This window comes from Petaurus breviceps, unplaced genomic scaffold (genome assembly GCF_028583685.1).
Source record: "Petaurus breviceps papuanus isolate PSGF00001 unplaced genomic scaffold, PetGlider_PUasm1.0 688, whole genome shotgun sequence".
In the NCBI taxonomy this organism is placed as follows: domain Eukaryota; kingdom Metazoa; phylum Chordata; class Mammalia; order Diprotodontia; family Petauridae; genus Petaurus; species Petaurus breviceps.
The window spans coordinates 13,169,278-13,184,363 of record NW_027186457.1 but is presented as its reverse complement, the minus strand read 5'-3'; the positions used below and the strand labels follow the sequence as shown (position 1 = coordinate 13,184,363).

General features: G+C 36.3%; 1 protein-coding gene across 1 annotated transcript in view; it reads left to right on the top strand.

The window, feature by feature from the left end:
• GK5 (glycerol kinase 5) overlaps window positions 1–15,086 on the top strand; it is a 62,957-nt gene that overhangs the window by 34,353 nt on the left and 13,518 nt on the right. The window contains exons 10-11 of the mRNA XM_069104675.1: window positions 1,891–2,017; window positions 3,646–3,750. Of these exons, the coding sequence (XP_068960776.1) occupies window positions 1,891–2,017; window positions 3,646–3,750 (232 nt within the window). The remainder of the gene's footprint in view (window positions 1–1,890; window positions 2,018–3,645; window positions 3,751–15,086) is intronic.

Sequence of the window (15,086 nt, the reverse complement as noted above, 5' to 3'; positions counted from 1 at the left end):
GTGGTTTAAAGTAAGTTAATTTCTAGGAATAGCCATAACTGATTTTTTTTGGGGGGGAACAACAGGCCTTGACTACAAAGTAGAATGATTGACAAGGGGCCCTAAATCCTCCTGAAAAGGAAGGTCCAGACAGTTTGCACAAGGGCCTCTTTCTTGAAACCACTTTGAAGTTTTTGGTAATCTCTTTTCATGGCTGTGTTTAGAAAATCTTGTTTAGAAAGGGTTTTTTTTTTGATAGGGATATGGTTCTTTTATTCATTTGTTTTTGAGGGACCTAGTATATGATGTTTTCTCTGTGAATTAAAGTTTTCCCTAGATATTGCCTTAGCTGAAGGTCATTGTTTAACATGGCCAGCTGCTGCTGCTAAAGGAAAGGTTTCTTTTTGCTTTAGATAGTAGCTATAACCCAGTAGGTAGAGCTCCACTTGGAGTCACAACAGCTAGGTTCCAATCCTGGCTCTCTGACTCCCTATGCCTGAGACCTTGGACAAGTCACAACTTCTCTGAGCCTCAGTTTCCTCTTCTGTAAAAATGGAAATATGAATTTCTATACCATTTTAGGCTATTACAAAGCTCAAATTAAATGCAAAAGTGCTTTCCCATACATTCTGTATAAATTTAGGGTAGCCAGGTGGCACAGTGGATAAAGCAGTGGGCCTGGAATCATCTTCCTGAGTTCAAATCTGGCCTCAGGCATTTAACAGCTGTGTGACCCAGAGCAGGTTACTTAACCCTGTTTGCTTTTAGTTTCCTTATCTGTAAAATGAGCTGGAGAAGGAAATGACAAACCACTCCAGGATCATTGCCAAGAAAACCCCAAATGGTGTCACAAAGAATCGGACATGACTGAAAAATGACTGAACAATTTGCTAACAACCGTAAAAGGGAATAATAAACATGAGGGAGACACTACATGCATTGTTATTATCTGCTTCTGCTAGATGGAGAAGAGAATGTAAGATAATCAAAGGAAGTAACATAGGTCTTTTAGCTGATAAAAATGCAAATTAAGACATTTATTTGACTCTCATTAACCAAAAATTTATGATAATGACTGGAAGAAACCATACTAACTACCAAAAGCTACTCAATCCCATTCTATCCCAAGAGCTTTGTGGATAAAGAAAAACAATGTAAGGCATGGTTTGCTTCTTTTTTTTTGTTGTTTGATTTGGTTTTGTTCTATAGAATAATTCAGGGTGATTTAGAAAGATATAAATTAAGTCAGGGTAAAAAGTAGGGTTATATTGTTTAAAAAAACAGAGATTGCTAAGAAGGGAAACTTAAACTTTTAAAATTAAGAATCTGTTCTAGACATATGATTGTCTCTTTTTTTAATCGTTAATATTTTTTTGAGTCTAGAAATTCTAGACTCCCTTGTATCTATCTAGTGTAAACCATACTTAGATTAGCCCTGGTGGTTTAGACTAAACCAGGGAGTCTCCTAACACCACCTGGTGGCAGCATATCCACATTACAGTTCTTTTGAGTGGTTGAATTCTTAAAGTGAAATTGGAAGCCTATGCAGTGGTCTAGAGCACCTACGCCTCTGTGTTCTCTCCACCCCCTCTGTGTTCTGTCCACCACTGTGACCAGGCATTAATCCATGAGATACTTTTACATGATGTATGAAGGCTTGGATCAGGTTTCTAATAGGAGACTGTTAGAGCACATTAAGATATGTATTTCGAGGTCTTTGCCCTGCAGTGGAAAGGGCCCATACATAACAATATAGAAGAATCAATCAAATAAATTTTCAGACCCAGAGTGAATCATATTTTGGTTATTTTTTGAATAGATTTTTTTTAAAGAATAAAATGTCTGAGGAAATGTGATATATAACCTTGAAACTGACTGAGTCAACAGATGTTTTTTGGTGATTTAATATAGGTAGCTGACCAGCAGGCAGCCATGTTTGGGGAATGCTGCTTTCAGAGAGGAGACGTGAAGTTCACTATGGGAACAGGGACTTTTTTGGATATTAATACTGGAAGCAACGTTCAACAGACTGCTGGAGGTAAATGGTCAAACTCTTTTCTACTGTTTGTTTATTATGGATAAAACCACATCTCTTAAGAAAATTTGAGTGAATCTTTCATGATACTTATTTTAAGGCAATCTCTTGCTATACATCCATGATATCTTCTATTGGCTTTTCATAACAAGGTAATTGAATATCTTCTCTGTTTAAGTTGAGTCAGTACTACTAAAAGCTAAACAACTCCCATTTTCCTTTACCTTCTTGTGTTGTTTTCTTTACCTTCTAGCAAAAAAAAGAGAATATCTGATATCTATGTATATATACATATACTCATGTAAAATATTGTCTTCTTAGTATCACTCCAGAAAATATGGGACGTTGTGGTCAGCTTTCTAAATAATATTTGGATATTATTGGAAACTCTGATTTGGACATCTGACTGTGCCTTAAGTCAAATCAGCTAGTGCTTATTGTGCCAGGCCTTGTGCTAAGCATAGATGATACAAAAAAGGCAAAAACTGTCCCTGCTTTCAAGGAGCTTATAGACTAATGGGGGAAGACAACATGCAAACAACTATGTACAAACAGTATATACAGGACAGACAAAAATATATTTCATGTTCTATAATAGACAGATTTCTCTCCTTATGATTGAATTTATAGTGATTCATTAGGGGATTTTGCCTTTGTAACCATCATTGACAAACCACCAAAGTTAGAATTAGGTTATCTTTTGGTGACTCTCAAATTTTTGCCTTCTCCAAATGTTCCTGTTTCTTTTAAGAACATAATCTAGTATCCTGGGTTCATAACCCTGAAGGCTCTCCTTGATTCTTTCCTCTCCCTTACCCACCATCCTCATTTGCATCGCCAGGTCTCAGCATTTTATAGGTTTGCCCTTTTCTAGCCATCCATACAGCCACCACCCTCATCTGTACGCCCGTTACTTTCCACCTGCTGCTTATAATAGACTCCTGCTTCATTTCCTTGACTCCTGTCTCTTCCCTTCTCCAATTCATCCTCTTTGTGCCTTCCAACTAAAACATCAATCTGACCACGTCCTATCTTGACTCAGATCTTTAGTCCTTCCCACACATTCTTCAGCCCAACGTTTAAAGCCCTTCTAGAGGCTGACTTCACCTTAACTTTCCAGACTTGTTTCATATTATTCCTTTTCATACAGTCTTAGTTGTAGACCAAGTTGCTATTTTCCAAACTTTGTATTCTGTCTCTTGCCTTGATGCCTTTACCCACACGTCTGGAATGGACTTACTCTTTACTCTTTGTCCTACAACAATCCACTCCGTTGATATGCCCCTTCATTCCTTAGCTCCCTCCTTCTCTCTCTCTCTCACATATCTCCAGCAACCTCTTTGCAGTCAAGGTCTGGTTTGCTTTTTGGGTTGTTTTTTTTTTTAACTTTGTATCTGAAGCACCTTGCTTATGGTAGGCATTTAATGTTGAGTGAAATCAAATTGAAGACTAATTTCTCTAGGAAACTTGTCTCAAAATAGCTTTGGATTTTATTTAGTATAATACTTGTTTGGAAATTGGCAGATATGTAGGAATCTTTAAGATGACTGAATTAGCCCATTTTAAAATGTCTCTGAAACAGAGAATTATGTATTAAATATTGTATAACTTGCACTTATTTTATTTATAAGGTTTCTATCCATTAATTGGTTGGAAGATTGGTCCAGAAGTTGTATGCTTGGCTGAAGGCAATGCAGCAGACACTGGTACTGCCATAAAATGGGCCCAAAATTTGAGTAAGTAAACCTTCAAACTGATCATAAAATATGCTAAATTTAAGCTCTTGAATATTAGTACCAGTTACTCTTTTAATGGTAATCAGACAGGGTATTTATTGACTGGTGTTTCTGCATAAGGACTTTGAATAAGAGATTCTTGTAGAAATCTTTTGGAATTTGAAAGAATAGAACAACAATGATTATTTGGAAGTTAAAACCAGAAAGAAAGATGTAGTTAAGTGTTCCTACCTATCTCACTGTGGTTTTTTTTCTTGGATTTCCCGATGAGAAGTTGGTTTGGTACATTTACTATATCTGTTTGGTTTTTGTTTTAAATTTTCTTTCCAATTTATTTATTTTTAGTTTTCAACATTCATTTCCACAAGATTTTAAATTACAAATTTTTCTCCCTGTCTTTCCCTAGCCCCCCACCCCAAAATACCGAGCTTACTGAATACCCATCCCCCTAATCTGTTCTGTCTTATATCCTCCCTCATCCCCCCCTAACTTTCTAGTAGTAGGGCAAGATGGATTTCTATACCCCAGTGCCTGTATATCTTATTTCCCAGTTGTAAAAAAACCAAACTTATTTTAAAAACGTTTGTATTTAAAATTTTGAGATCCAGATTTTTTTTCCTTTCTTCCTTTCTCACCCATCCCCACTAGGAAGATAAGCAATTCAATATAGGTTGTACATGTGTAGTTACACAAAACATTCCCATAGTAGTTATATTGTAAAAGACTAATTATAACTCCCTCCATCCTATCTTGCCCCACACTTACTCTATTTTCTCCTTTGACCCTGTCCCTTTTCAAAAGTGTTTGCTTCTAACTACCATCTCCCCTAATCTGCCCTCCCTTCTATCATCCCCCCTCTTATCCCCTTCCCCCTATTTTCCTGTAGGGTAAGATACCCAATTGAGCATATATGTTATTCCCTCCTTAAGCCAAATTCAATGAGAATAAGGTTGTCCCATTCCCTTTCACCTTCCTACTCTTCCCCTTCATTGTAACAGTTTTCTCTTGCCTCTTTTATATGATATAATTTACCCAAGTCTATCTCTTCCTTTCTCCTTCTCCCAATATATTCCTCTCTCACCTCTTAATTTTATTTTTTTTAGATATCATCCCTTCATATTCAACTCATCCTGTGCCCTCTGTCTATGTAATACATATACATACATATGCACATACCCACATATATTTATACACACATATACCTTCCTATACAGACATATATGTATGTATACATATATACATATATATATATATATATATATATATTCCCTTCAACTACCCTCATACTGAGAAAAGGCTTATGAGTTACGATAGTTGTTTTTCCATGTAGGAATGTAAATAGTTCAACTTTGATAAGTTCCTTATGATGTTTTTTCCCTGTTCACCTTCTCATGCTTCTCTTGCTTCTTGTATCTGAATGTCAGATTTTCTATTCAACTCTGGTTTTTTCATCAAGAATGCTTCAAAGTCCTCTATTCTTCTGAATGACCATATTTTCCCCTGAAACATGATACTCAGTTTTGCTGGGTAGATGATTCTTGGTTTTAATCCCAACTTCTTTGCCCTCCAGAATATCATATTCCAAACCCTTCGATCCCTCAGTGTAGAAGCTGCCAGATTGTTATCCTGATTGTATTTCCACAATATTAAAATTGTTTCTTCCTGGATGCTTGTAATATTTTCTCCTTGATCTGGGAACTCTGGAACCTGGCTACAATATTCCTAGGAGTTTTCTTTTTGGGATCTTTTTCAGGAAGTGATCAGTGGATTCCTTCAAACTCTATTTTGCACTCTGGTTCTAAAACATCAGGGCAATTTTCCTTGAGAATTTCTTGAAGGATGATTTCTAGGTTCTTTGTTTTTGTTTTTTTTTTCTTTTTCTTTTTTTTTGAGGGCAGTTGGGGTTAAATGACTTGTCCAAGGTCACAAGGCTAGTTTTTGTGTTAAGTATCTGAGACCGGATTTGAACTCAGGTCCTCCTGATTCCAGGGCCGGTGCTCTATTCACTGTGCCACCTAGCCACCCCTCTTGGTTCTTTTTTTGATCATGGCTTTCAGGTAGTCCAATAATTTTTAAATTATCTCTCCTGGATCTATTTTCCAGGTCAGTGATTTTTCCAATGAGATATTTCACATTGCCTTCTATTTTTTCATTTGTTTGTATCTGTTTAATAGTATCTTGATTTCTCATAAAGTCACTAGCTACCATTTGCTCCAATCTAATTCTAAAGGAATGATTCTCTTCAGTGAGCTTTTGAGATTCTTTTTCAATCTGGCAAAGTCGGCTTTTTAAGGCATTCTTCTCCTTGCCTTTTTGAACCTCTTTTGCTGTTTGAGTTAGTCTATTTTTTAAGGTGTTATTTTCTTCAGTCAGGTTGTTGTGGACTTGCTTTTCATGATTTTCTTGCATCCTGCTCATTTCTCTTCCCAATTTTTCTTCCACTTCTCTTATTTGGTTTTCAAAATTCTTCTTAACTCCTCTATGGCCTGTAACCAGCTCGTATTTTCCTTTGACGCTTTTGGTGCACGAGTTCTGACTTCACTGTCTTCCTTCTGTTCCATCCTTTGATCCTTTTTGTCCCCCCAAAAATAATCAATTGTAGGATTGTGTTTCCTCTGCTCCCTCATGTTGCCAGTCAGTTACTTGACTCTTGAGCTCTTTCCCACAGTAGAACTCTACTTTCAGAATGTAGAGAGCTTTGTCCCAAATCTTTGGGGTTTTTGCAGCTGCCAGATCTATTAGGAGGGCGCCCTCTCTATAGCCCCCACAAGCTCTGGCACACCAGCCACCAACCCCAGGACTGCCACACAAGATCACGAACCAGATCCAAGCAGGTTAAAACAACAGCAATTACCCTCTGAATGGTCACTTGGTCCTGCTACGATCTGCAGGCCAGGAGCACTGGTAGCATCCAGGCAGCAGTAGCTGCAGCCACTGTGCCTCCACCCCTTCTTACCCCAAGGGCAGGGGCCGGACTGCACTCTTCCAACACCCTTTTCCAACATAGTTCCCCACTGACCTTTTACTTTGGCGTTTATGGGGGGCCAGAACCACATAGCTCACATGGGACTGTGCTCTGCTCTCAGGCTGGTACAATAGATCCTTCCTGCCAGGCTGCCTTCAGTGGGAGATGTGTTTCTCTCTGTCACTTTGTGGGTTGTGTAGCTCTAAAATTTGTTTTGAGTCATTTTTTTACATGTATTGAATACTGGAGCCATGCAGAAATCCTGTTTCTACTCCCATTTTTTATTTATTTTGTTAAATAATTCCCAATTACACGTAAAAAAGATTTTAGGAATAATTTTTAAGAATTTTGAGTTCCAAATTCTCTCCTTCCCTCTTGCCCCTCCCCTCTCCCAGAGATGGAAAGCATTTTGATTTTGATACACATGCTATCATGCAAAACATATTTCCATATTAGCCATGTTGAAAAAAGAAAACACAAAATAAAACAATAAAAATAAAGATATTTTTTAAAAGTATGCTTCACTCTGCATTCAAAGTTCATCAGTTCTTTCTCTGGAAGTGGATAATGTTTTTCATCATAATTATGATTGGAAGACCATTGTAATTATCTTAGATCATTGTCTTGATCAGGCTAGCAATGTCTTTCACAGTTGCTCATCCTTACACTATTACTGTTAATATGTACAGTTTTCTCCTAGTTTTGCTCACTGAGTTCATCTAAGTTTTCTCAGGTTTTTCTGAAACCATTTTCCTCATTATTTCTTTTGGCACAATAGAATTCCATCATAGTCATATACCACAACTTGTTAAGCAATTAGCCAGTTGAAGGGCATTGCCTTGATTTCTGATTATTTGCCACCACAAAAAAGAGCTGCTATAAATAGTATTAACATATGGGTCCTTTTTCCTTTTCTTTGATTTCTTTAGGATACAGACGTAGGAGTGGTATTTCTGGGTCAAAGGGTGTGCACAGTTTTATAGCCCTTTGAGCATAGTTCCAAATTGTTTTCCAGAATAGTTGGAGCAGTTCACAACTCTACCAGCAGTGCATTAGTGTCCAGCTTTTTAGACATCCCCTCCTACACTAGTCATTTTTCTTTTCTGTCATGTTAGCCAATATGATAGATATAAGGTAGTATTCTGGAGTTGTTTTAATGTGCATTTCTCTGATCAGTAGTGCTCTAGAGTATTCTTTTCATGTGACTTGATAGCTTTGATATTTTTCTTCTGAAAACTGCCTTTTCCTATCCTTTGACCATGTGTCCTCTGGGGAATGGTTCTTATTTTTATAAATTTGGCTCAGTTCCTTTATATATTTAAGAAATGAAGTCTTTATCAGAGAAACCTGCTGTAAAACTTTTTTCCTAGTTTCTTATTTTCCTTCTCATTTTGACTGTTATTAGTTTTGTTTGTGCAAAGACTTATTAATTTTATGTAATCAAAATTATCTATTTCACTTCCTGCAATTCTGTCTATCTCTTGTTTGGTCATAAACTCTTCCCTTATCCATAGATATGATGGGAATATTTTTCCATGCTCCCCTAATTTAATTATAACAAAACACTTTATTTCTAATTATTTCTCTATTTTGACCTTATCTTGGTATATGTGAGGTGTTGGTTTATGCCCAGTTTCTACCAAACTACTTTCTACTTTTCTCAGCAATTTTTGTCAGATGTTGAGTTTTTATACCAACAGCTTGGATCTTTGGGTTTATCAAACACTAGATTACTATGGTCATTTACTTATGTGTGTTATGTAGTTAATCTCTTCCACTGATCTACCACTTTATTTCTTAGCCAGTACTAGCTTGTTTTGATGATTACCACTTTTTAATGTAGTTTGAAATCTAGAATAGCTATTCTTCCTTCCTTGACTTTTTTTCCCATTGATTCCCTTGATATTCTTGACCTTTTTTTTTTTTTTTTTTTTTTAAGCAATCAGGGTTAAGTAACTTGCTCAAGGTTACACGGCCAATTATTTCTGGGTGTGGTGCTAAGTATCTGAGCCCGGATTTGATCCCCAGGTCATCCTGACACTGGAGCCGATGCTCTTACTCGCTGTGCTACCTGGCCTCCCCGACCTTTTGTTCTTCCAGATAAATTTTATTACTATTTTTTCTAGGTCTATAAAATATTTAGTTGGTAGTTTGATTGGTATGGCACTGAATAAGTAAATTAATTTAGATAGAATAGTCATTTTTATTATATTGGTTTGGCCAACCTGTGAGCAATTAATATTTCTCCAGTTCTTTAGCTCTAGCTTTATTTGGGTGAAGTGTTCAGTAATTTTGTTCATGTAATCCTTGGGTTTGTCTTGGCAGATAGACCCTTTAAGTATTTTATATTGTCTGGAGTTATTTTAAGTGGAATTTCTCTTTCTATCTCTTGCTGCTGGGTTTTGTTGGTAGTATATAGAATTGCTGATTAATTATATAACTTTATTTCATGTCCTTCAACTTTGCTGAAGTTATTTGTTTTATCTAATTTTTTAGTTGATTCTCTAGGGTTTTTCTAAGTATATCATCATATCATCTGCAAAGAGTAATAATTTTGTTTTCTCGTTCTTTCAATTTCTTTCTCTTGTTTTATTGCTACAGTTAGCTTTTCTAGCACAATATTAAATAATACTGTCATGGTATTAATGAACATCCTTGCTTTATTCTTGATCTTATTGGGAAGACTTCAAGTTTATCCCTGTTACAGATAGATTTTTCTGTTTTTAGATAGATACTTCTTATTACTTTAAGAATGGCTTCATTGATTCCTATACTTTCTAGTGTTTTTAATAGGCATGCGTGTTGTAATTTGTCAAAAGTTTTTCTGTATCTATTCATATAATTATATTATTTTTGTTTTGTTATTTTTACTGATATAGTCAATTATGCCAGTAGCCTTTTTAATGTTGAACCAGCCTTGCATTCCTGGTATAAATCTCACTTGGTCATAGTATATGATCTCTGTGACATAATGCTGTGATCTCCTTGCTAATATTTTATTGAAATTTTTTTAAGATTTTTTTTTCATTTTTCAAATGCTTTATTAACTTCTGATTTACATCATTCATTTCTGCCAGATTTTGAGTTACAAATTTTCTCCCCGTTTTTCCCCTATCCACCGCCCCAAAATAGCAGTGCCACAGGATATTCCCTCCTCCAATCTGCTCTCTCCCATACCCCCTACGACTTTTCCAGTAGGGCATGGTGGATCTCTATGCCCCAGTTGTCTGTATATCTTATTTCGCAATTACATGTAAAATAGCATTAATAATAGTATATCTATCTATATATTATATATCTATCTGTCTATATTATATATATATATATATATATATATATATTTTAAACCTTTGAATTCCAGATTCATTCCCTTTCTCCCTTTTCACCCACCCTTACTGGGAAGATAAGCAGTTCAGTATAGGTTGTATATGTGTAGCTAATGCAAAACATTAACATAGTAGATATATTGTAAAAGACTGACTATATTTCCTTCCCTCCTATCCCACCTCCCACTTGTTCTGTTCTCTACTTTGATCCCGTCCCTTTTCAAAAGTGGGTTCTTCTAACTTCCCTCCCCCCAACCTGCCCTCCCTTCCATCATCCCCCCTCTCATCCACTTTCCCCCTACTCTCCTGGAGAGTGAGATACCCTATTTAGTGTGTATTTCATTCCCTCCCCGATCCAAATTCAATGAGAATAAGGTTGACCCATTTCCTTTTGCCTTCCTATTCTTCCCCTCCATTGTAACCATTTTCCCTTGCCTCTTCTGTATGAGATAGTTTACCCCATTCTGTCTCTCCCCATCTCCTCTCGTTATATTCTTCTCTCACCTCTTAATTTCACCTTTTAAGTATCATCCCTTCCTATTAAATTGGTCCTGTGCCCTCTATATATATGTACCTGTGGACATATATACACACATTCACATATGTATTCATACTCCTGTATACCCTCTGATATAAACATATATATACACACACATACATACATTTTTATTCCCTTCAACTATTTTCATACTGAGAAAAGTTTCATCAGTTACAATTATGTTTTTCCATGTAGGAATGTTAATAGTTCAACTTTGATAAGTTCCTTATGATTTCTTTTCCCTGTTTACCTTCTCATGCTTCTCTTGCTTCTTGTATCTGAATGTCAAATTTTCTATTCAACTCTGGTTTTTTCATCAAGAATGCTTGAAAGTCCTCTATTCCACTGGATGACCATATTTTCCCCTGAAACATGATACTCAGTTTTGCTGGGTAGGTGATTCTTGGTTTTAATCCCAGATCCTTTGCCCTCCGGAATATCATATCTCAAGCTCTTCAATCCCTCAGTGTAGAAGCTGACAGATCCTGAGTTATCCTGATTGTGTTTCCACAATATTCAATTTGTTTCTTCCTGGCTGCTTGTAATATTCTCTTCTTGATCTGGGAATTTAGGAACCTGGCTATAATATTCCTAGGAGTTTTCTTTTTGGGATCTTTTTTTAGGAGGTGATCGGTGATTCTTTCAACCTCTATTTTGCCCTCTGGTTCTAAAACATCAGGGCAGTTTTCCTTGAGAATTTCTTGGAGGATGATTTCTAGGTTCTTTCTTTGATCATGGCTTTCAGGTAGTCCAATAATTTTTAAATTATCTCTCCTGCTTTTATTTTCCAGGTCAGTGGTTTTTTCCATGAGATATTTCACATTGCCTTCTATTCTTTTATTTGTTTGGATCTGTTTAACAGCATCTTGATTTCTCATAAAGTCATTAGCTTCCATTTGCTCCAATCTAATTCTGAAGGAATGATTCTCCTTAGTGAGCTTTTGAGATTCTTTTTCCATCTGGCAAATTCGGCTTTTTAAGGCATTCTTCTCCTCATTGCCTTTTTGAACCTCTTTTGCCCGTTGAGTTAGTCTATTTTTTAAGGTGCTATTTTCCTCAGTCAGGCTGTTGACTCTAATTTCATAATTTTCTTGCATTGTTCTCATTTCTCTTCCCAATTTTCCCTCCACTTCTTTTATCTGCTTCTTAAGGTCCTCTATGGCCTGTAACCAGCTCGTATTTTACTTTGAAGCTTTTGGTGCAGGAATTCTGACTTATATAAGACTTCACTGTCTTCCTCCTGTTCCATGCTTTGTTCCTTTTTGTCCCCAAAATAGGAGTCTAATGTTGGATTCTTCTGTTTGCTTTGCTTCCTTTGCCTGGTCATGTTGCCACTCAATTACTTGACTTTTGGGCTTTTTGCCACAGTAGGACTCTGCCACCAGACAGGGGAGCTTCGTACCAAACGCTGGGGTTTTCTCAGCTGCCAGAGGTATTAGTTGGGTGCCTTCTCTGAGGTCTCCACAAGCTCTGGCAAGCTGGTCACACACCCCAGGACCTCTACCCTAGACTGCAATCGAGATCCAAGCAGGTTAAAGCAAGAGCGATTACCCCTCAGACTGGTCACTTGGTCCCCCTACACTCTGCCGGCCAGGAGCTGAACCTGCCACGTGGTGGTGGCTGTGCCGCAGCCCTCAGCGGGTTCTCACCCCGGGCACAAAAGCCGAGGCATTCCCACCTACTGAGTCCCACAGTCCACACTGCACTGACTTCTCACTTTGTCCTTAGCATCTATGTGTTGATAATGATAAATATGGATTGCTGCAGCTGCTAGTGATCTAGAGTCCCTCCACCAGCAGCTGGTCGGGCCTGACCTGGGGCTAAAACCTCCACCAAGAGTATCGCAGCTGGGCTTGGCTTCCAGAGCACTGTGCTGGCCAATTCCTGCCAGACGGCTGGGCTATTCTCAGCAGGAGGTTAGCTTCTCTGTGTCATTTTCTGTAGCTCCAAAGTTTGTTCAGAGTCCCCTTTTACACTGATTGGAGGTGGTGGGAGCCGGAGCTGCATGGAGGTCCTTTTTCTACTTTACCATCTTGACTCTGCCCCCCCCACAGGTAATCTATTTAAATTTTTTGCATTGATATTAATTAAGAAAATTGGTCTATAGTTTTCTTTCTCTGTTTTTGCTTTCCCCTGTTTAGATATCAAAACCATATTTGTATTATAAATGGAATTTGATAGGACTCCTTCTTTACTTATTTTTAAAGATAGTTTATATAGTTTTGGGATTAATTTTTCCTTAAACATTTGGTAGAATCTACTTGTAAATATATCTGGTCCTAGTGATTCTTTTCTTATTGAACTTATTGATGACTTATTCAATTTCTTTTTTCTAAATTAAGGTTCATAATTTACATGATCTATTTCCTCTTTTGTTAATCTGCATAGTTTATATTTTTGTAAATATTCATACATTTGACCTATGTTATATCCTGGCATGTAGCTGGGCAAAATAGCTCCTAATAGTTGCTTTAATTTTGTCTTTATTGGAGACTCGTTCACCCTTTTGATTTTTTGATTTTTCTTTCATATTTTTTTAACAAATTAGCCAATGGTTTATCTATATTATTTGTTTTTTCATAAAATCAGCCCCTAGTTTTCTTTATTAGGTCAATAGTTTTTTTTACATATACAAATTTTATTACTCTCTCCTTTGATTTTCAGGATTTCCACTTTGGTATTTAATTGGAGATTTTAAAATTTATTCTTTTTCTAGTATTTTTTAATTGCATGCGTAATTTATTGATCTGCTTTCTTTCTCTTTTATTAATGTAGGCAGTTAGAGATATAAATTTTCTCCTATGTACTGCTTAAGCTGTCTCCTACAAATTTTGGAATGTTGTCTCATTGTTGTCATTTTCTTCAATGAGATTGTTGATTCTATGATTCATTCTTTGATCCATTCATTTTTTAGGTTTAGATTATTTAGTTACTTTTTAATCTATTAGCTTTTTAAAATCAATTAACTTTTAATTTATGCTTCCCCAGCTATTTATCAAATGTAATTTTATTACATTATGGTCTGAAAAGGGTGTATTTAATGTTTCTGCTTTTCTGCATTTGGTTGTGAAGTTCTTATGCTCTTATACATGGTCAATTCTTGTGAAGGTACTATGTCCAGCTGAGAAAAAGGTATACTCCTTCCTGTTCCATTAAGTTTTCTCCAGAGGTCCGTCATATCTAACTTTTCTACGATTCTATTCATCTCCTTGTCTTCTTTCTTCTTTCTTTTATGGTTAGATTTATCCAGCTTTGAGATGGAAAAGTTGAGGCCCTTTACTAGTATAGTTTTATAATCTATTTCTACCTGAAATTCACTTAACTTTTCTTTTAACAATTTGGGTGCTATTCCATGTAGTGCACATATGTTTAGTATTGATATTACTTTATTGTCTATAGTTCCTTTTAACAAGATTTCATTTCCCTTCTTATCCCTTTTAATTAGGTCTATTTTTGCTTTTGCTTTATCTGAGATCATGATTGCTACTCTTGCCTTTTTTACTTCAGCTGAAGCATAGTGGATTATATTTCAGCTCCTTATTTTAACTCTGTGTATGTTTCTCTGTTTCAAGTGTTTTTCTTGTAAATAGAACATTGTTCCATTCTAGTTTCTAATTCATTCTGCTATCTTCTTCTGTCTTATGGGTGAGTTCATTCTATTCACCTTCAGTTATGTTTAGCAACTGTGCATTTCCCTCTATCCTATTTACTTTTTTTAGCCTTCTCTCTCTCACTCTTTTTGTCCTGTCCCTCCTCTAAAGTCTGTTTTACTTCTGACCATTACCTTCTTTAACGTGTCCTTCCTTTTATCATCCTCATCTTTTTTTATCTCCCTTTCCTCCTGCTTCTCTGTTTGACAAGATAGATTTCTATTACCAATTGAGTGTATATGTGTGTAGATACACATATACACACATATACATATATATATTTTTTTTCCCTTTATGAACCAACTTAGATGTTAGTGAGGTTCAGACATTGACCCCCCACACACACACATTTTCCCCTCCACCGTAAAAGCTTTTCCTTGTAGACCTCTTTTATGTGAGATAATTTTCCCCATTCTTCCTGTCCCTTCCCCCCTTTCAAGGCATCTCTCTTTTTCACCTATCAGTTTGGTTTTTTTTTTTTTTTACATCTGGACATAATTGACTCATTCCCATACCTTCTTTCTATGTAGAATCTTTCTAACTGCTCTAGTAATGATAAAGTTCTTAGAAGATACATATATCATCTTCCCATATAGACTTTGAAGTAGTTAAACAGCTTAATCTTACTGAGTCCCTTATGATATCTTTCGTATTTACTTTTTTGTGTCTTTTTATGTCTTCAGTCTTATATTTGAAAGTCAAATTTTCTCTTCCACTCTGTAATAGAAATCAAGAATGCTTAAGAGTCCTCTATTTCATAAAATACCCATTTTTTTCCCTTGAAGGATTGTCTCATGTTCCCATCTCTCCCTACCTCCTCCTTTCATTAATCCAGAACTTAAACACCAAAAAAATAA